This window comes from Monomorium pharaonis, chromosome 4 (genome assembly GCF_013373865.1).
Source record: "Monomorium pharaonis isolate MP-MQ-018 chromosome 4, ASM1337386v2, whole genome shotgun sequence".
NCBI lineage: Eukaryota > Metazoa > Arthropoda > Insecta > Hymenoptera > Formicidae > Monomorium > Monomorium pharaonis.
The window spans coordinates 2,783,462-2,809,351 of NC_050470.1; the positions used below are offsets into that span (position 1 = coordinate 2,783,462).

The 25,890-nt window shown below is 32.9% G+C and overlaps 2 protein-coding genes across 6 annotated transcripts in view; one reads left to right on the top strand and one right to left on the bottom strand.

The window, feature by feature from the left end:
- The first annotated feature begins 464 nt into the window (after positions 1-464).
- On the top strand, positions 465-22,941 carry LOC105839809 (GTPase-activating protein skywalker). 5 transcript variants are annotated; one of them, XM_012686361.3, is made up of 12 exons: positions 465-1,226; positions 10,258-10,727; positions 11,216-11,404; positions 12,160-12,284; positions 12,928-13,074; positions 13,733-13,867; positions 14,546-14,764; positions 16,547-16,576; positions 19,392-19,478; positions 21,508-21,666; positions 22,005-22,234; positions 22,462-22,941. In XM_012686361.3, the coding sequence occupies exons 2-12, from the start codon at positions 10,361-10,363 to the stop codon at positions 22,601-22,603; spliced, it is 1,830 nt and encodes a 609-aa protein (XP_012541815.1). In that variant the 5' UTR covers positions 465-1,226; positions 10,258-10,360; the 3' UTR covers positions 22,604-22,941. The 5 variants fall into 5 exon arrangements, with proteins under 5 accessions (XP_012541815.1, XP_012541816.1, XP_012541819.1 ...); XM_012686362.3 differs by having other exon boundaries at positions 465-1,172; positions 22,462-22,603; XM_012686365.3 differs by lacking the exon at positions 19,392-19,478.
- Positions 22,266-25,890, bottom strand: part of LOC105836133 — a 33,983-nt gene continuing 30,358 nt past the window's right edge. Inside the window, exon 16 of the mRNA XM_036285833.1 lies at positions 22,266-22,599. The gene's annotated coding sequence lies outside the window, so the exon portion shown is untranslated. The remainder of the gene's footprint in view (positions 22,600-25,890) is intronic.

The window sequence follows — 25,890 nt, forward strand, 5'->3', positions numbered from 1 at the left end:
CGAGCTTAAACTAGAAACTAGGCGCTCATTGGCTGTCGCAACTGCTTTTTGGGTATGACACATGCTTACCTGGTAGATAAGGCCGGATCTACAATAGATGTAGTAAGCCTTATGCCATAAGGAATTAATCAATTATATTCGATTATTTTTTTCACATTCAATTATAATTGGTCAGTTTCTTATGGCATACGGCTTACTACACCTATTGTAGATCCGGCCTAAGGCTGATTGTCCCAACTACTTAGTAAACTAACCCATCAAATAAACATATGTCTATCTTTATCTTTTTCTTCTAAATCAATAAAGACAACAGAATCCTGTTAAGTAAAATTGTTCAATAAATTAAAACATCGGACTTCTAGAAATTTTCATTAGTACCAACATCGTCTTTTTTTATGGAAACTCGCGCGCTACGTTAGTGCGGCCACGCGCCACGAGGCGCGATCGGCGCCGCGGTCACCGCTGTCGGCGCGCAGTGACCCTTATACGCGCGTGGTGTGCGGACGTATGTATCGTGATTGTGTGAGCGAGCGAGCGACAAGCGAACGAGAGAAAGAGAGAGAGAGAGAAGGAACGAAAAAGCTGCTGCGTCGTCGGTCGTTGGTTTCCGCGGTAGTGCGGTGCGTAACCCGCGAGACGGTTCGTCAGAATCTCGACGTACATACATACCCCGGAGAGGAATCGCAAAGGGCACGCTTTCACAGCGCGCATAGGATTACGCGGAAAGTAAACACAAGCGCACGTACGCGAGCGCGCGCGCACGCGTAAACGAACGGAGGAAGCGAGCGAGCGAGCGGGCGAGCGATCACCACGGATAGGCAGCGGCGGCAGCAGCAGCAGCAGCAGCAATAGCAACAGCAGGCGGACGTAACGTACGAAGCAGCATCTCGCAAGCAGCGGTCGTGTATACGGTGCATCGTCGATCCGGAGTGAATTGTACGGTTTCATCGAACGCGAAGTGAGAAACGTGCCTCCTCCCCCCCGTCCTTCGAAACGGACGGCCGAAGCCGAGTGCGAGCCGCGACATTGACAGCGGGATCGCGCGGTACGAAGCTCGGGTGGTAGGCGCCCTGCGCCGGCGGCTTGTCCGCGCCGTCCCTCGTCTTTGTATGCCACGCTTCGACGCGAGGCTCGGAGGAGCTCCCTGCTGGCGTTTCATCGTGCTTCTCGAGGTAGGCACCACCGCCGGCTACGCCGAGGCCGAGCAGCATCTCTCGCGCGGCGCGGTAAGTTATTCTCGGTGGGGTGGCGATTATTTGAGCCCAGGCGTTAACGCGCTGGCTCGCCTTAACGCGTTACCGAATTCGTCGGGGGGCCCACGCTCCGCTCCGTTTCGCTCCTCCGCCACGATGCCTCTCTGCACTCTCTCGCGTCTAAAGTGCAATGCACATACGTGTTTCGTCCCATTGGGTTTGGTCGGGGATACGCGAAAGCGAAATGCGGACGGAGGGCGCGCTCGCGACCCCCTTAAAATACGACGTATCTTGTATCGTAATTTGTGGTACTGGTTACGATATATATATGTATATGGAAAGAAAGAGTAAGGGAGAGAGAGAGAGAGAGAGAGAGACGAAAAATCGATTTATTATTCGCACGGGTCGATTGCCCCTAAGACCGCGTTTAGCTCTTATTCATTGCACTCGGCGCTTCCGATCGAAGCGGACTTAATGACAACAGTGATTAATGATGTGATGATCCGGCCGAGTGCAGTTATACCAGTCGAGCGCAAATTCATGAAAATTAGTTAACTTTGTCTCTTCCTCTCAAGCCGAAAATGCTTATTAAACAAATGACACAGAAAATACGTGTCGTGTATCGTCAGTTACACTTTCTACAACACTCTGGTGATCTTTTGCTGTAAAACACGCGTCTATATGGCGTCAAAAAATGATTGAGATACTTCTTTTTTTAATAAACATTGAAGCATGTTTAATGTCAAAATCTTCCCGACAGGCATCGAATGAGAAATATGTTCGATTTGTTTTTTCAGTTCCGATAGTTGTCTCATTTTTGTAATGTCATTATAACATTTTCATATTATTCTTGCGTATCTTTTAATTGCATCACCTTTCTATAAGAGTCGGTCGTTCTAATTTCTTGGTAATCTTACGTATCAGGTAAATATATGTCTATCTTTATTTATTTAAGAAAAAAAATGAAGATAAACACATGCTTACCTGATAGGTAAGTTTACTAAGAAGTTAGAACAATCGATTGTTAGACACCAAATCATTGTTTTACATTTTTTGTGCTTCGAGAGATTGATTACGGATCACACAAATTTAAATGTGAAAATTATGAAAGTGAACAAACTTATATTTGCTTATAGAATATTATTGTAATAATTTTATTGGTTAATATCTAGTGGATTTGCCCACTTTTGTAATTGTCACCGACTTGTGTGATTCGTAATTGACCTCCTGACTCTCTTTCTCTAAAACAAAGTGATAATGCATGTTGTGTTTTGTTTCGAGCAAGCATGCCTAAAAAAATGCTCGAGCTATACTTTTGTTTCAGCTACACTCTTTTTTTCCAGTGTCTACGAGCATACGAAGTGTCCCAGCAAAAAAAAATAATTTCATTTGTTAAAGAATTGAAGAAAATATTTGAAAAATACATATATACAAACGAAACTTTAATTTGAAATTAAACCGAACTTTTGTGTTGTAAAGATCGTGTTTTCGTAGGCTTTCAAAATATTCTAGACCCACTGGAACCGAGCGAGCTACCTCTCTATTCCGGAATCGCCCCTTAATCTCCAAACTCTTATCGTTAACGAAACATGCGTGGAACGAAAATGTCATCGCTCGCTCCTTGTCCCTCACGCATGCTCTCTCTCGCTTCACGCATGGCTATGCGGTCACGTGGCAAATGCGTAGTGGGAGACCAACGCGAGAGGAGACTTCCACTTGACAGGGGAACAGCTGTTCCAGAATAAAGGGGGATTCGGAACAGAGGGATTCTACCGTAATGTCTGAAATACCGAAAATTGAATTTCGAAATTGGGACACCGTAATTTTGTTTAAGTTCAGAACGTTGACGTTAAACGCGATTGTCAGTTGACAGCGGCTTAATACACGGTTTTGTACATGCGCATGTCCAAAAGATCGTGGGGTCGGCTTCAAAATAGATGAAACAGTTTTTTTCTGACGGAGTCGTCGAAATCTTGGCACGTGAGATATCCGTCGGGAGAATTTGTTTTGTACACGCAGAAAAATAACAATTTTACTGTTAAGAAAAGTGATTATAATTACCTATAATTTAATTTTCTTTTTTTAAGACATTATTTTTAACAAGTATTTTTAATAATAGTCTTAAAATGTACTCATTATAAATTTTAGAAACACTTATGTACTCACAAAAAAAGATTTATGTTCTTTTGAAGTATATTATAAAATTTTATTGAAGAAAATTCAAAATTAACAAACAAATAAAATGTTTATTTTAACTTAATATTCTTGATCGAAATATTAAATTTAAGTATTATCAGGATTCAAAATATATTTTGAATAAATTTGATGCTTATGATGAACTTGATACATTGATAGATTTACGGATATATGTGAACTTCCTTAAATATTTAAAATAATATTTATATTTAATTCAAAGAATTTTCGCAGTGGATATTTTTCTGTGTCTAAGGACATTTCATTGGATTGTTCCTTACAGCTGAATTTTTTGCGTGTCTTTTATCTTCCTCATTTTCTTCCCATATATTTAGTTAATCATTTTTAAGGTAAAAAAAAGTATAGCGTAGCTAATAAAGAATAGATTTCAAAGAGCCGTACTGCGCGTTACAGCGTGCATAGAAGCACAACAGAAAACTACACTTTACTGCTTTGAAATCATCACGTAAAGTTTTCCAATGTTCCCTTGGAGATCGGAAAATTCGATATGAAAACGTTATTCCACTTATATGATGACTCCTCGCACGGTGGCCGAGCCAATGTCGTTAAATCACGATGATTACGGCATTGGTCTTTATTGCTCGGAAGTAGGCAGTTTTCGTTTCAGGGACTTTCGTTTATAGGTACAACGAGACGGAGAGGAACGATACTAGGGCTGTTGCTATAACGTTAACGAGTCGTTTTACGCTCTTGATAATGGCCGTTTAGCACTTTCATGTATCGGATGTAAAAGAAATCGCGCGTCGCAGTTTTCATGCAGGTGAATTTTTTTTTTCTTTTGCCTTTACGCTCATCAAACATGAGAAGAGATTTAAGTCGCGCTAACGGACACACTATTAAATTACTTTCAAATTTTCTTTCGACTGGAAGAAACTGAACACAGAAATTAAATAGCATAATATTTAGCTCACAATTATATTTATCAACTAAACTTATATAAATTATAATTATTAAATAACTTATGAGAGAGAGAGAGAGAGAATATATAATAGACTCAAAAATCCTGACTATTCATAGAACAAAGAATTCATAAACCTACGATGCACGTGTCGAACATTTACTATGCTTTAAAATCAAATACAAACGATACTGCTTTTAGTAAGACACAATAGGACTCTAAACTCGCCAGAAAACAAGAAAATGCTTGTCGCACGTTAATTGTCATTAATAAATTTTGCTGTCGTAGGTAATCACTATAGGTCATGATCCAACTACGGATCTCACTTTAGATTTGTGTGCTCGGACACACTTCGATCACAACCTTGCAAAGGTAAAAAATGTCATTGAGCGCTGTTTTGCACTGTCTCCTTAACAACCCGCGCCAATGAAACGGGAATTTTATTTCGTCGTTAGTGCTTGCGTGAAGCCGCGTTACTCGGTCCGGCATGGATCGACCGATCTGACGATGTCTCGTGTACAACCACGTGTGTTAATGGTTGTTTGAAGATTGCGATTTGCAAGGACAGTGTCTGCGGCACGCGGCGTATCGCGCCGGGTCTCTCCCGGTCCCTTCCTTTGCCAAGGTGAAGCTATTGAACTGTGCAAATTAACTAAACGTAAAACGCGGAAAAGACGTTTCCTCAACACGCCGCGGAGAAAGTGTTTGCCGAGTGCGAGCGCACCGAACACACGGTTAACGTACGCGGTCGTACGCGCGCGTGTATAAGGTGCAAAAGTGTAAAATTATATTGGTGGTGTAAGCACCGAGAAAAGAACCTCTGCTCTGTCGCATTATATCGTCCATGTACGCGCGATTTATGTTATATAACTCTCCGCAATTTTTGTCTCTTTTAATCCTTTGGCGATGCGAATAATGTATCTGCCCACGCACACACTCATACACACGCACACCAACCTACACGCGGAGCTACGAATGCAACGAATTCGCACGCAATCGGATTATATTCGGAGCACGTGCTTTCCATCTAAATATTCGCGCGTCATGTGACGGCTGAGAATTATTCGAGAAACATTGTTTCTTCAGTTATGTAAATAAAAATCAATATGTGCATTATAAATGAAATATACATAATATTATGTATATTAATTATTATATGTATGTAATACAATTATATATCTAATATACAATATATACAATGTTTTACATATATAAATTCTCTATTAAATTAATCGATCGAAATCATCCTTGTGGGATCTCCGTACACAGAAAAAAAAGTAATATAGCCAATAACATATGTGATTGGGGGCTGCCAACTGCATAAAATACTCAATACAATAATATTTGCTAAATTAATGCAAGTACAATGTTGATACTGCAATAGCATATATTATTGTATTGAGTACATCTGTAGTTCGCAGCCCGCAATAACATATCTTATTGAATATATTACATTTTTTTTAAATGTACAATTCATCATCGTAAAACGATGTTTTACTTCAGCTTAAGTTCTTTCTCCACGATCTGCGGCTCAACGTAAGCGCTCCATAATAAATGTTATTAATCTTCTCGAGGGGGAGTTAAATGCGAATTGCGTACGTGGCACTTCGTTAGAGCCGAGGCGGGGGCGGCTAGGCGTTGCGGTGTGTCCGTTGCTCGTTGACGAATTATTCAGCGTTGCACGGATCCAAGAGAAGAAGTGGAATTGACGATCTCCTCGCGGAATCGTCGGAGCCAAGGCCGAAACGCCGCCGTCGTCGCGCGCGCGCGCACGCCTCGTTTGGCACTCGCGAATTTTCTCAAGCGGCCGAATCTCCCGACCGCTTGGATTTCGCGCACTGAAATTACACGGCATTGCGTAATCGCGCGCGACGACCCACCGACCGCCCGACCGCCGCTGCGCGCGTTGCAGCGCGTTACCGCGCTCGTTGTTTATTGCTCGCTTCATCCCCCGGGCCCCGCCGCGCGCTCTTCCGCGACGTACAGTCGCGGGATATACTGCCAGAGGCATCGCCTAGATGAGAGCGCGGGCCTTTATCTCCGGGGGATTTTTACAGCTATTTATAGAGAACGTTAAACCTCGCACCGGATGACCTTGATCTTGGGATGCCATTGTGCAGAATTCTGACAATGAGTCAGCTGCATTTTAAGTTGAGCGTAGGTCGCTCCTTGGTTTCGGAAACGTGTCACCGAAATGGCCCGATTTTCATCTGACCTCATTACCTCCCGTACTTTTCCACGTGAAGTTTAGTATACACGTGGGAAACATAAAGTAATTGGGTCAGGTCGTTACGTTACGTTATTAGCCCTAGCTTCTGAACTTTGTACATACAGGAAGATTTATAGGAAAGTAAAGGACGGCATGGTAAACCTTGCTACATTGCTAATATTTCGAAATGATTTACAAATACCCGGATAACATATTTGAAGATCAAAATGTTAAAGTGCAAACTCTGTAAATAATTAATTATACGTTTGAAATACTTTTATTATTTCTTTAAAAAATTTGAATTACCGATGAGAAAAATTTTGCAAAATAATTGTTAATTTGTACTTTCTTTTAATTTATAAATTTATTTGGGTAATTTAATATATATGTATGTGTATAAACATGTATAATTATGTACAACTAAATTTGTATTTTTATAAGTACAAATTACACATTTATTTTACGGAATTCTTTTCAACGATATATTTTTCCTGTATAGAATTCGTTTGCGTATATAATTTATATATGTGCAACAACAATAAAAACGAATTTTACAAGAAAAAGGAAGGAACATTTTCATGTGACGTTTATCCATTTCTTCTGCGAAGTTTGCGTTGTTTACACACGATCTCCATATTGTCAATTTTACTTTTAATCACTTCTTTCCTCTCGCGTTGCTTTCGTTACTGCCTTGCGTTTTCTGAACACGCGCGGAATATGACAGAATGTTATCATTCGTATGATCGATCTGGCGCGATTAGAAATGCGAAATGACGTGACACAAATTATCCGGTTTATCGTTTTTCCGAGGAACGTGATGTTTTAGGCTCTCACGTGTTTTTCTTTGCATAATTTGGACGAGAATGTAAGCACCGTAAAAGAAAACGCGGCGGCAAATAGGCACCCCGTTTCACTTTGCGTATTCGACAATGCAATGCGTGCGCGTTTGCCTTCGCCTCCGCCTTTGATGCGATGTATTTATACTATCAAGTGGTTCGGAGCGCTCGGGTCTTGCAATAATATTTATCTACGGCTGCAACTGCAAACCCGCGCATTCTATATATACGGGATGTCCTAAAATCTCTACTCTTCTTCAACCACAGGTTATTTAGCACAAATAATTGGTTTTAGTTAGAAGTTTTACTATCTTCACCGTGATCCAACAGCTGTACGATTTTTAAATGGGACGATGAAGAAACAGTAAGAAAAGTATGAAACATGAGTTAAAAAATAGGATAGAAGAAAACATCTTTATATAAGGTCGAAAGTAATAAGAGGAAGTAAAAGTCAGAATGCGCTGAAAAGTGTTTTAATCAGCTTGGTATCTAGTGTCACGTGTACGAGCAAAACATTTTACTTCTGTGCATCTGCAAGCAAAGCATTAACACCTGAAATATCACGAAATTGTATTACCGAATCGTACACTCGCGTCACATTTGAGTACACTGAGTAAATCCAAGTGTGCAAAAAAAAAACGCCATATAAATAACGTGTATGATTTAATTTTCCGCGTAAAAATAACAGCAAACCGTGTTAAATATGTACACGTTTAAATATACATAGTCTTCTCTTTTTATGCGGTATAATGCGTTATTTTTACACGGAAAACTAAATATTACACGCGTGAATGAGGCATTTTTCTTCTTGGATTTAGAGTTGTTTTAATGGAATTGAAAAGAGACTGCAAAATTTTATCCGTCTCTTTGTAAGCATCACACTGTGCGCGCGAGTCTCACGAGGAGCACATGGTGTGTTGATAAGCGCCGAACGCATGTTGCTGCGAGAGATAACGCAGTCTTTTTATTAATAACCGTTAAGTACACCAAGATATTATAGCAGCTCGTGCTTTCGCATCTGGCTCAGCTGCTTTATTATTAGCAACATAGCTCCCTCATCGTTAATTATATGTCATATTATGTATTCATTGTCTCCGCTTAGACCGTACGCATGTCTGTTGATCAGGTCAATGTCTGAGGCTTTTTTTACGAGGCGCATTTTTTTTAGCACGAAACGATTACGAATGACAATTTCATAATTTTATTTCGTGATTACTTCCGAAAGTAATATTTGAAATCGATTACACGATACAATTTATAGACGTAATGATGTTTTCTTTTAATAAACCACGTCTTACTTAGGCAACATTGTCTAAACTCCGATTAACTTAATTTGGCGATTAATGCAATCGATAGAATTATAAGAAAAATTTTAGTTATATAATTCGCTATTTTTTTCTTCTAATATTTTTAGAAAGTGTATGAAATTAATATGAAGCACGTGTCCCAAATATTCCCTGGTATAGGTATATTAAGCTGGCTGAGCCATATCGACAGAATCGATTTTTACATTGGAATTATTTGCTAAATATTTGCTATTTTTTGCTGAAAAAAAAATTTTTTTTGCTCCAGCCAAAAAAAATACCAGTGGCTAGATAGCTTAATATTAAGCTATCTAGCCAATAGAAAAAAACCCATATACATTAACCAAATTAAAAAATCATTCATATAGGAATTATTTGCTAATTATTTGGTAGCCTTTGGTGATAAAAAAAAATTTTTTGTCATCGAGAGATAGCAAATTAGCAAATAATTCCTGTATTAATGATTTTTTTATTTGATCAATGTATATGCCTTTTTCTGGTATTTTTTTTGGCTGAAGCAAATGTTTTTTTCCAGTAAAAAATAGCAAATAATTAGCAAATAATTCTAATGTAGAAACCGATGTGTTCTGATGATATGGCTCAGTCAACTTAATATACCTTCCTGGTATGCATGCAGATTCATGTGTTGAGGCACTGATAATCCCATGTGTGCCACTTGTAGCGCGAGAGTTCGAATTGCTCGTGCAGTGAAAAAAGAAAAAGATAAAAAAAGAGAGAATACGTGGTGCGCCATTTATGCGTGTTTTGCCACGTTTGTTTACGCTGGCTGGCACCCTTACAACACGAGACAATTGATTTCGGTCGCGCCCATGGGTTAGCGCCCGGGCGAGCGAGCGATGATGACGCCAGGCAAGAGTTGTCGTTGCAATGCGATAGCGACAGATGTGCACAGTAAGCGTTAAAACATTATCTTGGAGCTCGCGCGAATTTACGAGATTCGAGCGATGCCGCAATCACGTGCATAACCGCACGAGAAAAAGATTGAGCCATGACACTGCCTGTTGAATCTGTTGTTCTAAAATAAAGTTGTCCGTCTGGCGTCTTTCGAGCACTGACTTCAATCAAGCCGTATTTAATTGACGATTGATTTAACCGGCAAAATCTTGCTCACAGCAAGATTTCTGATCATATAATTTACCGTTCCTCTGAAATACTTGCCTTAATCTTTCTCTTCGAAGAAATTCTAAAATGTAACGAAATTGCCGATATAAGTTTGAATATTAACAGAACTGAAAACCTTTTACATGTTACATACAAAATAAATATTGAAAGATTCAAGTTAAGTTTAAGAATAGAAAAAGATTTTTTAATTACAACATATTTTAAATTATTTTCTGTTTCTAAGCTCAAGTTGAACTCGGTATATATTCTTGTGTGTACTTTAAATATATAAAAGGATTTTTAATTCTGTAAAGTCAGTTATACAGAAGAACAATTTAAACTTGTAATATCGGTAATTCTGTAACTTTAGCGTTCCTGTAAGTTTAAGTACCTAACAAAAAATTTAAAATTGTTATCTATCAGTCTACTCTAAAAGTTTTCGAGCTATCCCTTATATGTTCCATCTTTCTTGATCTTTCAGATGAAAATTGAAACGTCTCAAGACATGACGTAGACGGTGGCAGGTGCGTGAAAAATCGCCGCAACGGCCGCCATGAAGAATCTCGTGCCGTAGTTGTTAAGCGATGTTAGTGACTGCCTCCCCGATGGACAATTCGCCGAACACGCTGTCGGTGGTCGAGGAGGAGGCGACGAACGTCACCGACATCGACGACGTGTTTCCGCCCCATGTCGACACCAGCAACATTGTAATCCAGCCAGAGTCGCCCACCAGCAAGAAACAGGCGCTGAAGACTTTCGCTGAAGTGAACACGTTGCTACAGGCCGGCAGGAAGCGCGAGGCGAAGCTGATCATTCGGGAGAACGCCTGGCCACTTAACAACGGCATCAGGACACAGCTCTGGCCGGCGCTCTGCGAACAGCATGCGCACGGCAAGAACATGCTCGACGGATTCTACTGGGACATGGTGAACCAAGTTTTTGGAACAACCGGTTAGTAAGGCGAATTTCGTCCACCGCAAATTCTTTAACCTGTACGTTCACTGTACTTTTTTTTGTCGGAGCATTTGTATCGGTTACTAAAAAAAAGGATCATAGACAAATATAAGAGTGGCGTGATTTATGAGATTACATTTATTTTGCTGCACGTTGGTAGCATTCTCAGCTCACAAACACGCATGTGAAAATGTCATTTGGGTTGTTCTTTTTCGCTGCACTGCTACACTGGTAAGAGTAACAAGTTATAGAATAAGACAATTATATATTTTTTCTTATTGCACCGGCGCAGCAGTGCAGCGAAAAAGAACAGGCCAATTGTAATCCGAGTAATTTCTGAAAAGTGCAGAAGACTTAATTAAAGTACAATTCAAGAAGAACAAAGCTGCAAGTGATAACTTCATTTCTCTCGATGCAATTCAATAAGAATGTTATCTTGATTATGAGTTAATCTACGTTAAAGTTTTGAAATGTTTTGTTCGCAGAATTACCAGAAAAATCAATCATGTTACCACCGTTCGTTGACAGTACGCATTGCCTGTCTTACAATTTGACAAGAAAAGGCAGGAACGTGGCGGACAGAATCGTGTCTGTATTGGGATATGCGTGTCCCGACATCACGTACAGTCCATCTCTTTATCCGCTAACTGCACTTCTCTTGCACTTTGTGCCAGGTAAATTAATATTAAAAAAGTTAATTTTAACTTAATAATAATTTGACACAAGAATTATTCTTTGCTTTTCATAAGGATATATTACACCTATAATATTCAAAATAATAAACAAAATTTTTTTTAATTACAAATTTACATATCGTATTATGTAATTTGTCTCAATTAGACTAATTATCATTTATTTATAACACTTATTATATTACTCGTCGTTATATTTATTCGCTTTTATATTAATTTTCTAATTTAATTGGAAATTACAGATTATTCTATATTGCGTTTGAAAGTGAAACAAAAAATTAGTACACATTTTCTACTAAAATTAAAAATTACTTTAAAAAGAAATAAAAATGTGTTCTAATGGGGAAATGTGAAATAATGATAAAAATTTAATTTTTCTTTTATATAAGTACTTTAAGTATATAGAAGGATTTTATAAAGTTTTATTGCAAGAGTTGGTGGATGCAAATCTTGGATGCAAGAAATGTTATTTTATATTTTCAATTGAGTTCACAATAATAAATAGAAATTATTAGTTTTATTAATATTAGTTACTTTTGAAATTTATGAATAAGTATAATAATTATAGTTTTTGTTATAATATTATTTCTATTTAATAATTCTTTTATGGATTAAAGTGAATGATTTTATATATATTAATTCAATATATTAAAATCTAAAATAAGCGAATTTATGGTAAGGTTCTTGTTTACTTCCAATGAACCGCTACTTATGTTATTTTGGGAATTATTTTTCAGAGGAAGAATGTTACCACTGTATGGCTACTTTGGTGGCTGCCAAAGAGAAAATGTTCATCACACAAACCAAACTTCTTTATGAAGTCACGTGGAAAACGGTAGAACAAATCACTAAGAAATATGTTGTAAGTTCTTAAATTCTAAACCTCAGACAATTACATTTGTTCTTATTTAAATAGTTTAGTTCTATTTTTTTGTCTCTAAATTATCTTAAATAATTAAATTTTAAATATAAAATAAAATTATAAATGTATAAAATAAAAAAAATATATAAATTTTATAAGAAATGAATATTTTGTTTATAAGTTTGTTATTTGGATATATACATATTTCATTTGTTGTACAAAAATAATTACGATCCTCAAGAATCTATCTTAAAAATAGAAAAAATGTTCGTTGCTATGTTTAATATTTTGAAGAAAACGATTTGTAACATTTACGTGAAATATCTTGTATTTTTCACTGTTTCAATGTTTTATCTCGTTGTAGAATAAACCTTTTTATCTATACATATATCTATCTCTTTTTCAATTGATATCCCCGATATATATGTATATGTGCGTGCGTGCGCGCACGTGTGTGTGTGTATGTGTGTGTGTATACACATATATAATATTTATTAAAATATAAACGGCTAAAATAAATATAAACTTTAAAATATAAAATGTTTGCTATAAAAATTTACAAGTAGTAACAAATGTGTGTGTGTGTGTGTGTGTGTGTGTGCGTGTGCGTATAATGCTTATTGTTTAATTTTATGATTTTAAGAAATCAGCTGCTGTACATTTAGCAAGACATTGTTCTGGCTCAAGAGCAGAAAGAATCTACATGGATTGGATCTGGTGGATTCTTCAACTTCTTCCATTTCAACATCTAGTCAGGGTTATGGACTGTTTTCTTCATGAAGGTATTAAGGTAAGTTTATATGTTTGAAATCTGCTCAGCTCTATCAGTAGCTTTAGAATTTTGCTTCCTTATAGTATACATTAAATTACGAGTTGAGAAAGTGGAGAGCATGTATATGCTGATGTATATTTTCGTATTTTTTATTTTACGATACACAATTGTATGAACGGTTTAACTATAAATATCTAATTTATATCTAAAATGCTTATAAAAATCATAGATCGCTTTTAAACTTTGAGAAAGTTTGAATTATTAGAATCATTTGATTATCGTAAATTCCAAGTTCAAACTGGTTTGAACCGTCGGCTAGCCGGAAAATTCCAAACTTTAGTTTTTGTTATGCATTCAAGAAACCAGCACGTCGGGAAACAGCACGTGAAATCGTCTATCTACCGCACATATGAGAGTGCGAAAAAAATTGGCGTTTACCCAACCGACAGATAAAGATCAACCATGTGTTATGTGTACTGTGCAATGCACTTATATTCTAGGAATAGGACAAATGTTAAATTTGACATTTGACTTGATGCCAACGGAGAGTTGTTTTGCGAGCATTTTTTAGCATTGGCTAAAATCGTGCTAAAATTGTTCTTTTTGGTCATATATGCAATTTGTTCAAAGTATTGCTTTAATAATTATTATAAGTAAATTATTTTTTTGTTTTCAGGTCTTTTATCGGGTTGCTATGGCTATAGTTTTATTATTTTATAAGCACTCTTCGCCGCAGAATTCCGAATGGATGAATGAAATTTCGAAGAATGGAATAGATGCTGCTCTATCGAAATTCTGCAGACAAATGCCAGTAAGTAACAGAATCTAAAATAGGGTTTAGCGCGGAATCATTATAGACTTATCATACAATTATAAAAAAACAGGATTTGAATGATGTAATATATTTTCAGATATACAAAATAAATTTTTAAAATATGTTTTATACTTAATAGTATAATTACTAATATTTATAGTAAAAGAAATATAAAGCGTTACATTTGCATTTAAATAAAAATATTTCAAATAAGATATGGAATAAAAACAGTTTAAATGTATATATCTAAATATCTAAATACATATAATATTTTATCTAAAAGTTACATTTATAATAAATTGTTAACCTGTAGTAACAGCACCTCATCTCAGTATACATACTGACCACACTAATGTAATTTGGAATTTTAAATTTTTGAAGTTTAGTAACTCTGTAATGAGAAAAATAAATTAAACCTGTTTTCTGGATAGAATTTTCTAAAAAATGCATTACTTTTGGAAACAAAAAGTAATTTTTTTATTGTAAAAAAAATGTCAAAAATAAAAATGGTATTCAAAAAATTTTTCTTTCCAAAAGGGGTAGGGTAAATGTTTCATTGGTATGGTTACTACGGATTATAAATTCAATTTTTGTATACATCTTTTGTTTGATTTTATGATCTTACAAGACTTTAATTTTGAAGAACGTTGCAGAAAATAATTTGTCAACTTTCAGGTGACACCCGCTAAATTTCTGCGCACCGCTTTTGGGATACGCGGACTCAGCTCAGCATACATATCACGAGTATTTCTGCGTACTGAAATGGCTCTTAAGAGCAAGAGTGTCCTGACAGGGTCCCGATCTTTGGCTAGGTCACGCTCGACAGACAATCTACCCACCAGCCAGTCCCAAGTCAACATTCAGATGATGTCACACACACTCACAATACGAGAAGTACGTTGTTCTATCTTTTCCTTTTTCTTAACTCAATTTTACATTTATCTATTAATAAAAAATTTGCTGATTATTAGTATTTATCAATTGCAATACATGAAAGCACTTGTAACTTGATGTTTATAAACTAAAGATTAAAATTATAATTTGATAGGCAGGATAGTAATGTCATAAATACATGACACTACTATCCTGCCTATCAAATTATACTTTTAATCTATCCAATGACTCTCTAATATGAGAAGATAAAAATTAATAATTTTTTAAATAATTTGCAATATGTTATTATGTTTTTCTTATATGGTTTTCATATATTGAGCATAGCATTTCTATATTTGTATAATATCAATCATATTGTATTGCCGTTCTTGAAAAAACATGTAGAAGTTCATTATTGGAATCGTTTAACTTTTGAACTTTTTTAAGTATTTATCCTAATCTCTAAATAATAAAATTATTAAAGAGGTATTGATTTTATTTTTTTATTATATATTTTATATTTTAGTATATTTTTAAATTTTTTTAAATTCTCTCTATACGAAATTTAATTATTAAATTATTTATAATATTATAAATTGAAGAACTTCAACAATTCGTTAAAAAAATGGAATTAAGCTATTATTTTTGCTTAGTTTAAGAAGTAATATTGCATAAAAATGTTTAATTACTGTAATTGTTTTATTTATTTTTAATGAAATGAATATATTGATATTGAGTAATAAATTCAAATTGAACATATTAAATGTAAACTATTTTTTGCAAAAATTTTTATTTCACTAAAAGAACTTTTTTTATGGGTGTATCTGGAATTTGTATGCGTACTCGTAATTTTAATTAACAAAATTTTTACAGGTACAAATATGAAGTATTTGTAGTTTTATATGGTATGCGGCATTTTTTTTATTATTTAAGCATATGTGACTATCCCCTTTTATTTCCTAAAAGAAGGAGACATTCTATATTATTAAATATAAACACTTGTTACGACTTGTCTTCTTCAATTTGAGGAATGAAAAGGGTTGCTTATGCTGGGGGATATTTTATAATTTTATTTCATATTGAGAATTGAAACCGATATAATTTCGTTGAGTTCGATTTTCGATGTTACAGGTATGCGAGAAAAGACCTTATGCCGATTATTGCGTTTCGTTTACTCACGGATAAATGTAAGGATCATTATTGCATGCCTACAATATCCAAATCTTAACTCGGTGAAATTTCAGAATGCTCAATAAATTGTGATACAATCAGAAAAAAACGGCAATTTTTCGTAAAAAAAAGTATTTGAATACTTTTTATCGAATTTTATTTTTAGTTTTTAAAGACGTAGTTTAAAAAAAAAGAAAATAGAGGATTGAGAATATGTCATAAAAAGGAAATAAGAAAGTAAAATAGATATCTAATAATACTGATTTCTCAAAATGATAGCATATAGTGCAATACAAATGACATTTCTGGTATTGAAAATTATCTCTTCGATTAATTGTCATAAAAAATTCCTATGTTTAATATAAGTGTGTTAGTATACATTAGTCGAATAGATATACTTTTATGTTTAAAGTAAACTCTCTTAAAAATTATGCAATCTAAAAAATTTATTGTGTTCTTTTAAACATTCTTTTTTATGAAAAATTGCTTTTTTAAATCGATTGTATTGCAATTTATCTGAATATCCTGTGGACTGGTTTCAATCTCCGCTTTGTACAGCCCAGCGTGTTAAAGTAGTCTCTTATAAGGTTCTGCGAACCTTTTGAATCTCTCAATGATTCCATTTGTTTTCAGAAAGAATGTGAAGACACGTACAAAGACAGGGTATCGTATAATTATCTTTTTGGGAAATGTGTTGTCAACTTCATGTGCTCTGCCCACCTCTACCTTTACTTCCTCCCCCCCTTTTACACTTTCTAAAATATCATTTATATTACACTCATACTCTACACATACTCACTCATTGCCATTTGTCGTGCCAGCTTTGTTGCTGTTATTTATCCATCCACAGTGACTTCTTTAATACATCTTCCACTATCAACGCGACAGTAACCAATACTCTCGTCAGCAATGTCTACTGCAACGCATACTGTGAAATTCTCGCTGGCTTTTTCAATGTGGCTCCGCGTGTATCAAGGCGGATTGCAATTCATGAATGATCTATAGCAGCTCACAAGATCGATGTTTAAAAAAATAAATAATTTAATTACTTTTATAATCAAAAGATTGAATTATAATTTCTCAGATGTAACTGTTATTCCGTCCATCGCGTTATTCTTTCTTCTTCCTTCTCTTAACAGGATTTCAAGGCGCTTGCCTTCTTTTGTAGCTGTATTAAATTATAAGTCAGAAATAAAAAACATTTTTTTTTCTTGTGCTGTCGAAATAAGTCAATTTCTTCGAATATCATCATTCCGCGCGTATTTGATAATATAAATGATTAAAAATATACCAAAGAAATGCTATTTAATTGCACTTTCTTAAGAAAAAATGAAATATTTATGCGTCTTACATTTTCAAAAATAATGTATTTTATAATAATAGATTAAAGCTTGTCTATTTTTTGACTTAAGTTACAAATGTATTCTATTATATGAGAGCTATGCAAAAGAGACTAATGTTCGACAAAATACAAGACAAAAAATTTTATTTTTTATTTCTAACATTACAATTTAATATGGCTGTATTAAGGGATCTTGAAAAAGGAAATGAATTAATTCCTTTGACGCTTTAATTTGCAATTCTTAGGCATGGTAGGCTATAATTATATTTTTAATATATTTTATAACCGAGAAAATTGAGAACTAAACTATGGAAATATAATACAAGTATATAAAAAGGATCTCATCAAATTACTTTAATCGAGCTTTGCTTGGCAAGCGTTTAGTATTAGTTTCATTCCTCCTTTCAGTGTTATCTGTTATAAATTTATAACCCTGTTTTTTCTTGAATGTCATTCTATGTTAATTCGGATGTTAATTCAGGTGTTAATTCAGATATCATACCAAGTTTTGAAAGATGCTTTTCTTAGATATAACTTTATTCATTTATCATCATATTTGTTCTTCAAAAACATCTAAATTGCGTTTTACATGTTTTTCTGTATCTTCAAATCTTTATATTACAAGAATATTACAAGAATTATAAAAATTTTATTGATGTATAAAAGAAATAAAAAGAAAGATATCAGAATCACATCTTTCAGTTAATCCTTAAACGGTTTTTACTTTCAAATTAGAATTTAACAAAGCTTAGTTTCCAAGGTACATAATATCAAAAATTGTAAATCAAATTATAATTTTTTTCAAATTATAGCTTTTAAATATTTTTGGTTAAAAATATAGGTTTTCAAATTTATCATATGGTTAAAAAATGACCCACTTCTGCTTGTACGTCCTAATATCGAGGGCATCCCTTTTATTATATTGAAAATCAATATCGTCTATTTTATCTGCCAACATCTTAAAGAGATCTGTAACATTTTGGAATATTTGAAGCAATGGACGGTTATAATGTAATATAATAATATGTGAATATTAAACAGTCAAATATAACACAATTAGCTGTTTATTATTGTTGTGTATAATAATATATAATAATCAAATATTAATATTAAATTTTAATATGAAATAAGCTTTATTAAATTATATAAAATAGAGAATTAAAATACACACACACACACACACACACACATACACACGCGCGCGCGCGCGCGCGTTTTAGAATTTTTCAGAATATTTCAATATTCAGAATTTTAGATTTATTATGAATATAAATTGAAAAGTGAAATTATTTATAATATATTCCTATAAATTTATAAATACATATTAGAAATTTATATTCGCCAATTCGCTATTACTCCAATATCGTCGTTAGATGGTGAAATAAACTGATTAGAAGAAGATATAAACGCAGTTTATAGAGAGAAAAGCATTAACTAAGGAGATGAATAAAGTCTTATTGTAGACTTTAATATGTAATGTTTTACCTTTTTTATATAAAATATATAATTCTGTTTTGTTAGATAATCATCATTTTTGATATTTTTCAAAAAATCCTGCACTCAAATTTTATATCATAAAAGTTTGTATCAACTGTGCAATAATAGACAGTGCAATTGATTGCGATTGAAAATTTTCAATTATCTATTATACCGCGGATCAAAAAGAAGCAGTCTTCAACATATTATATAAATATGTAAATCCTATCGAATATAAGTTGTAGCATATGCAAAGAAACTAATTTATTTCGATGTATAGTGCAAGAAAAACATTTACACAGTTTTTCTCTTCTGGTGTCTTTCTGAATGTCGAATACGATGTCGAATTTTAGTGAAAGATAAAGGGCTTTCATCCAAATTCTAAAATGTCTAAAATGGTCAATATTGAATTCATAAAATTCTACGCGATTTCGTATTGAACGAACGTAGTTTACATCCCACATTCTTTTTTGTGTAACTTTACGTTACGAAAAAAATATCCAATCTCCATGGAATATTTGTGCAGTGGGGGTACATGCAAAGTTCGCATTGGTATCATAGTACTCGGCACTGTACATCGATGTAACTGACGTGTTTGTGCTGTCTTGTGTTGTGCTGCCTTCACTGGAATGACTGGATTAAATGGTACCGGGTGTGTAGGGCGCACACAGTCCTGGACCACGCGCCCTATCAATGGGCGTTTACCCTATACAAAGTATATGCTCCCAGATCCTAGACATGCCTGATGTAAGTACTCATCGATCGTCCTCTCATCGACTGAGTTAAGATTCAGAAAGCTCCGTCAAGTAGTCGTAGGTCTCTACTCTGTGGCATGTCTATATTGTCGTCGTTGGTGTACATGCAATCGCCTAAAAATATAGAGCTCGGCAGTAAGATCTGATTTTGTTTAAACTTGTTATAAGATCTAAAGTAATAAATAAAAATACAAGAATAATCTTTCAACACTCATTTATTTATAACGTTAGGTTCTAAAAATAATATCTTGTAAATAAGCATCTCTATATCTAACAATTTCTAGAAAGCAGACTTTCATAAAATTTTTTTCGTTTCTCTATTTAATAAATGTATAACATACATGATTTTGGTTTTAGTTTTTAAATTTGTCATAAATAAACAAAGTTACTTTAATAAATAAAGGTATTTAAAACAAAATCTCAAAATATTCTTTAACTAAAAAAATAACATTGCAGCAAATTTAAAAATTAAGTCAAAATTTATTAAATAAAATAAAAGTTTATAAAAGCTAAATTATGATTGTTAGATATACAACAGAATATTATTTTTAGAACTTAGTATAAATTAAATTCAGAAATAAGTGACAATACTGAAAGATTGTTCTTTTTTATTTTATTTATTAGTTTAAACCTCTTGGCGTTACTTTACAAGTTCGAAAAAATCATCAGATTCCATTACTGGATTCTGTATGTACAGAATGTTTCAAAGTAAAATTAAAATATTTTGTTTTATGATTGTTGAGAGAATATGTAATCGTTATGGTTATTTTGAAATAGGATAAGTGATCTGAGAAGATTTACTTTGCGCTAAGAAATTCCAAAACTTATGAGTTGAGATATGTTCAAAATGGAAATGGATTCAGTTGAGAATAAATAAAACCGATTTTTTAAATTAAATGTCGTTAAATGTTTTCTTGTATTGGAGGAAGAAAGAGTGAAAGAGAATTTTTTAAGAAAAAAATAACTGCAACTTGCAGTTAAGAAGAATACATTTATCACTGCTAGCAAGAACCTATATTGACGTCTCGATAACATTCATTTGTATTTTTTATCTCTAACCGATTGATGCTACCTTGACTGTTGCATGATGAATGATAGTATGCACTGATTTGACTGACAAAAGATACGGATGTTTACTTTTGCCAGCATTTCGCCAGCGTTGTTTCTTCGTGATTTTGTTTGATATCTCGCATAAATGAGATAGAAACACATTTTATTGTTAGAATTGATGTTTCTTTATGAAGAAAATGTTTGCAATATTATAAATAGATAATGTCCTAATTATTTTTTATTTCATATTTTTATGGAGATATACATATGTGTGTATGTAAATGTAGATGATTATAAAAGTAATATTTTGTTATGTATGTGAAAATAATTTAACACTTTGCTATTATTAATTGTAAATAATTATAAATAATTTATGCATAAAAAATAACAAGATGATAAATGTTAAGTTATTTCAATAAAAAACCGTGAAGTTCTTTTTGCAACATGTAGTTGGTGTTTCAAAAAAATCCATTGTATTGAATTAAATAACACATATATGTATATCACAATTTTATTTTTATTATTAATACTATTACCTAAAAAAAATGATTATCAACAAAAAGTCTCGATATTCTTTTGCTTCATTATGGAAAAACATAGTAAATGTAAGAGAAAAACAGTAAAATGATGTAAATAATAAGAAAGACGAAATTTTCACAAAAAATGTTTTTAATAAAGATATCAGCTAATATTTTGTTTTTCATAGAAACATGCGTCGACAAACGGTGAATTTTATCGTCAGAGACAAAAAGAAGATATAAAAAATCTCAATCTTACAATAGTTACTGTATTTTTCCATGTATAAAAGTCGGTATCATTTTAATTTAATTTATCAATAAAGCGCATGTCTTATCGTAATTTAGTTTGCTCCTCTTAAATTATTAGTGGGTCACTAGAAACTAATGTGTGCACAATTATAAAAATAACATTTTTTACTTTTAATTAATTAGTTGAATTTGTTTATTTGCCAGCTGTTTACCCTGTGGTCATGGCTACCGATGAGGATCACGATGTATCAGCCTATCTTGTTGTACACGACTGAAGAACATGGATGCTCTTTGACAACGTTCTATGTGCGAGTTGAGCAACATGAACCGACTCTTCTGATGATAAAAACCTGTAATAACGAGGTATGTGCTATTAATGAGCACATTATTTTTTAAATATATTAACAAACAAAATTTATATATAATGAAATTATTTTACATTATACATATAAATGTACATTTTTACATTTTTGATAGTTCTATTAATATTTTTCATAAACGTTAAAAATTATGTAAAATCTATAAATTATACAAAAAATAATTTTTATAAAAGTAAATGATAGGCTGATTTGAAAGAAAGCATTGATTTGTTTTTCAAATTTCCTCTTACAATTTGTTTGGTTATTCTCTTTCAGATCTCGTGAAATTATGTATGTTTTATTTTGTAATTTATTTTATAATTTTTACTGCTTTTTTTTTAGGTATTTGGAGCTTATTGTTCTACTAGATGGTGCGAACGTAATTTAAAGGATGATAAAGGTCAAAGACAAGCATACTTTGGAACTGGTGAGACATTCCTGTTCAGTTTGTATCCGGAACGAGCCAAGTATCCTTGGGTAGGCATGGATTCATCGCACAATGACTCCAGAGTACATCATTCAGCAGAGTTATTTATGGCTGCTGATTCGAAGATGATAACTATCGGTGGCGGGTAAGGTTTAATGTAAATTAGTACTAATAAACTGTTTAAAAAAAATTTATTGAGCAAAGAACGAGCGAAGAATATAGAAAAAGAAAGTCCTGATATTTGTTCATTTTGGATCAAATAGTAATATAAAAAGTAATTTTATGCAAAAAGATTTATATTTATTTATAGGCCAATACTATGCAGTAGCTTAATAGAAACATTACAATAATTTATTGATCACTTGATTCCAGAGACGGTCAGGCGATCTGGATGGACGAGAATATAAGATTTGGTAAGACAGATCGATGTTCGACTTTTAACAATCCACCCCTCTGCGCCAGTGGTGACTTCGAGATTAGAGTGTTGGAAGTGTATGGCTTCGTCGGTGCCTGAGGGAAGAAACAGCGATGTATTTGCTTTCCCTACTGCCATTTAGCGACTCTCTTTCTACATATACGTATTAAACACTGTGTTATATGTCATGAATGTGTCTCTGCATATCATGCTCTTTAGTAAATGCGTATGCAAGGAATATACAATGTGAGATTTGCCTAAAAGTTAAATGAGAGGACAAAAATATTATATTTGTGGTTGTGTATACATAAAAATATTTTGCATCTTTTTATGTATTTAATTTTTGGAAATCACTTGACATTTTTTGTGACAAATTTAGATCTTATTAGATCTAGATTCGTAAAATATTTATCCCGCATAACACCTCGAAAGAAAAATATTGTTACTTATTAGAGATATGCGAAATTAGGATTTTTTGATGTAGAATTGAATCAAATTGAATTTCATTTCTTTGTTCGAATCCGATTTAAACTAAATGTACACAATTTTATATGAATCAAAACAAATCGAGTTAAATTGAATCGAATCATTGAAATAAGACTTATAACAACATAATTATTGTTGATAATATTTTAATATAGATAATAATGAAAGAAATTTTTCTATTTAAGAAAAATTATATTGCTTATATAATATAGTCATTTTTAATATTTATAAAATTACCAATATATGTAATATGTATTCAAACATTTTAGATTCGAAATTTTCAAATAGTTTGGATTCAATTTATATTCAAATAGCTTGCATCTATTACTTAAAAAAAAATTATATTATAAATTGAACAGATAACAGTTAACTAAAACAATAATTTATAGATAATCTATAAATGAATTAGTTGAGAACCTTAACCCATAGAGAACTTAAACCATATATTTACAATGAAATTAAAATATAAATATGATAAATATAACTATACTTATCATACGAATAATTTTTTTACGCAATTAAATTAAATATTTTTGTCCTTTTAAAGTGAACAAATTTCATAAAGTACAATGCGATACACTCTGCAAAATAACTCTTTAATTATTGCCAATTGCGCATCTGCCAATTATTAATGGCAATAATTAAATCAAGTAATTATCACGTAATTATCGATTCTCATATGACTTAAAAATATATTATAATGATGACTTCAGAGCGATTATGCGTCAATGATATAACTGTAAAGTCTTGCTGGATGTAAATGATTAATAGTAATGACTTATAGATTCATAAAACGACTTATGTCTTGTGAATCTGTAGGTATACTTGTATTATGAAATAGCAGTTAAAGCTATTTCAAAACGGGTAGCTTGTTATAACAATTGTTGACAGTCACTGCAAGTATTTGCAAGGCAATATTTCAGTAGCTTTGGATACTTGTTAATCCATGTGTAACAAATAAACAAATAAATTTATATTGATAAAATATTTTAAACATACCTTGTGGCATATCGAGAAATATTTGTGATTGCTTACACAATAGTAGTATTGCTTATGAATATATCGAGATGGAAAACGAAAGACGGTTTGGCGTTTTTTCTGCCGTTTGAGATTATTCTTTTTTTTTTGTCGTCTCTCACTTCGAATACAATCAACATTATTCTAATAGCGACTTCCACTGGCAAAAATTCGCTGGCACTAGCAGCACTGAGTGCTTAAGTAAAGTATATATAACTCTCTCATTAATACTACACTTTAAGCCCTTAGTGCTGGTCAGTGCCAGCGAGTTTTTGCCAGTGGAAGACGCTATAATTTTTCATGTATATTTCGACAACCTGGCGGCGGGTGACTCAAATTCGTTTTTAAGTAGCTTAAATCAATTTCGATCATGGAATATCGAAATTCGTTCTATTTCATGCTTATTCATTTTTATAATCACATCAATATTTTAGAACTAAAATAGTACTGTATTGTTTTTGAGAAATTGAGAATGTGTTCAAACAAACAACGTACAGCATATGTTAGTAGAAAACATACTTTCAAAATAATTTTTTTATTTCAATTTACTTTTATTAATAATAATTGTTTATAATTTCTCTCTGTCTCTCCCCCCTCTCTCTCTCTCTCCTATTTTAAAATAGAATGATTGGTTACTATAACTATGAACCATTGATACTCTGTTATAAGAGTTATTCACTCGACAATGTCCATTACTTCAAAACTTGTTGAACTATTTTTCTTTTAATTTCACAGATTTGCAATTTATTTATTATATATATAGTTTGCCCGCCGTCAAGATACAAAGCAAAACAAAATATAAATATTAATCTTTCAAAATTTAACTGCACTGTTATTACGAATCGAGCTTTGACAATAAGCTACGTTGAAGGCCATATAATCGCGATGCGAAATTTCGCGATTTTTCGTATGTATATATATAAAGAGCACGCTGATTCGTTTAAGCGAATACTTAATATTCATTGAACTAGGAATTATTCTTATGTATATATAACACAGTGTATGTGTTTTATATGTATGTATCCGTGCACGCGTGTGCGTGTATGTGTGTGTGCACGTGCGTGCGTGCGTGTGTATGTGTATAAAATACATATATTGTGCGTATGTATATACGTATATAAGTATGCATACATATATGTGCATGTGTGTATTTCGCAGATCGTTCACTGCGCTTGTCATTAATTTTGTTATTGATGTTTGTCACACACATCTAATATAAAATTATTTATCTCTTACTGTTGTTATCTGTAGCTTTAACGAAGTTGTTAGAAGCGGAAAGATCCAAGTTTTGTTAATAAAGTTACATACACATATAGATATATAAAAACACACAAACACACACACACACACAAGTTGCGTATATGTATATGTAGATTGTATACAGGATGGACCATAAGTATGTTAAAATTGTGTTAAGAATTATGCGAAAGAAAATGAAAGTATCGAAAAAAAAGTATGAAAACTTTTTATTTATGTAAGATCCGACAAATGTTTGTATGTTAAACCTGGAATGTTTATTAATTCTTTAACATTCAACATAACATTATAATATATTGCAGGAAAATGCGACGTTTTTTGTGAAATAAATTTTCCAGCTCAACTCTTAGATTGACTTTACGTTAATGTAAATAAAATAAAAATTTATACGTAGGATTGTTGAATATATATAATGTCTAAAGAGGTCTAAGAAAATATAATAATTATTTAAGTAATTCAATCCAATGATCTCTCCAAGAATTATAAATCCGTAATCTGTTAATTTTTAATTCAAATCAATTAAAATAAAAAATGACGAGATGATGCTCTTCACAAATAATTTGTAAAATTGTACAATTATATTACAATTGTTAATTTTCAATATATATTAATGTTTCTCATCTAAT

What these genes read in the sequence shown, in the direction of transcription:
- LOC105839809 (XM_012686361.3), top strand. Translation starts at nt 10,361, where the DNA reads ATGTTAGTGACTGCCTCCCCGATGGACAATTCGCCGAACACGCTGTCG. An exon ending in AAATCACTAAGAAATATGTT is followed by an intron (nt 12,285 to 12,927) that starts GTAAGTTCTTAA and finishes TATGATTTTAAG; the next exon opens with AAATCAGCTGCTGTACATTT. An exon ending in AATTCTGCAGACAAATGCCA is followed by an intron (nt 13,868 to 14,545) that starts GTAAGTAACAGA and finishes GTCAACTTTCAG; the next exon opens with GTGACACCCGCTAAATTTCT.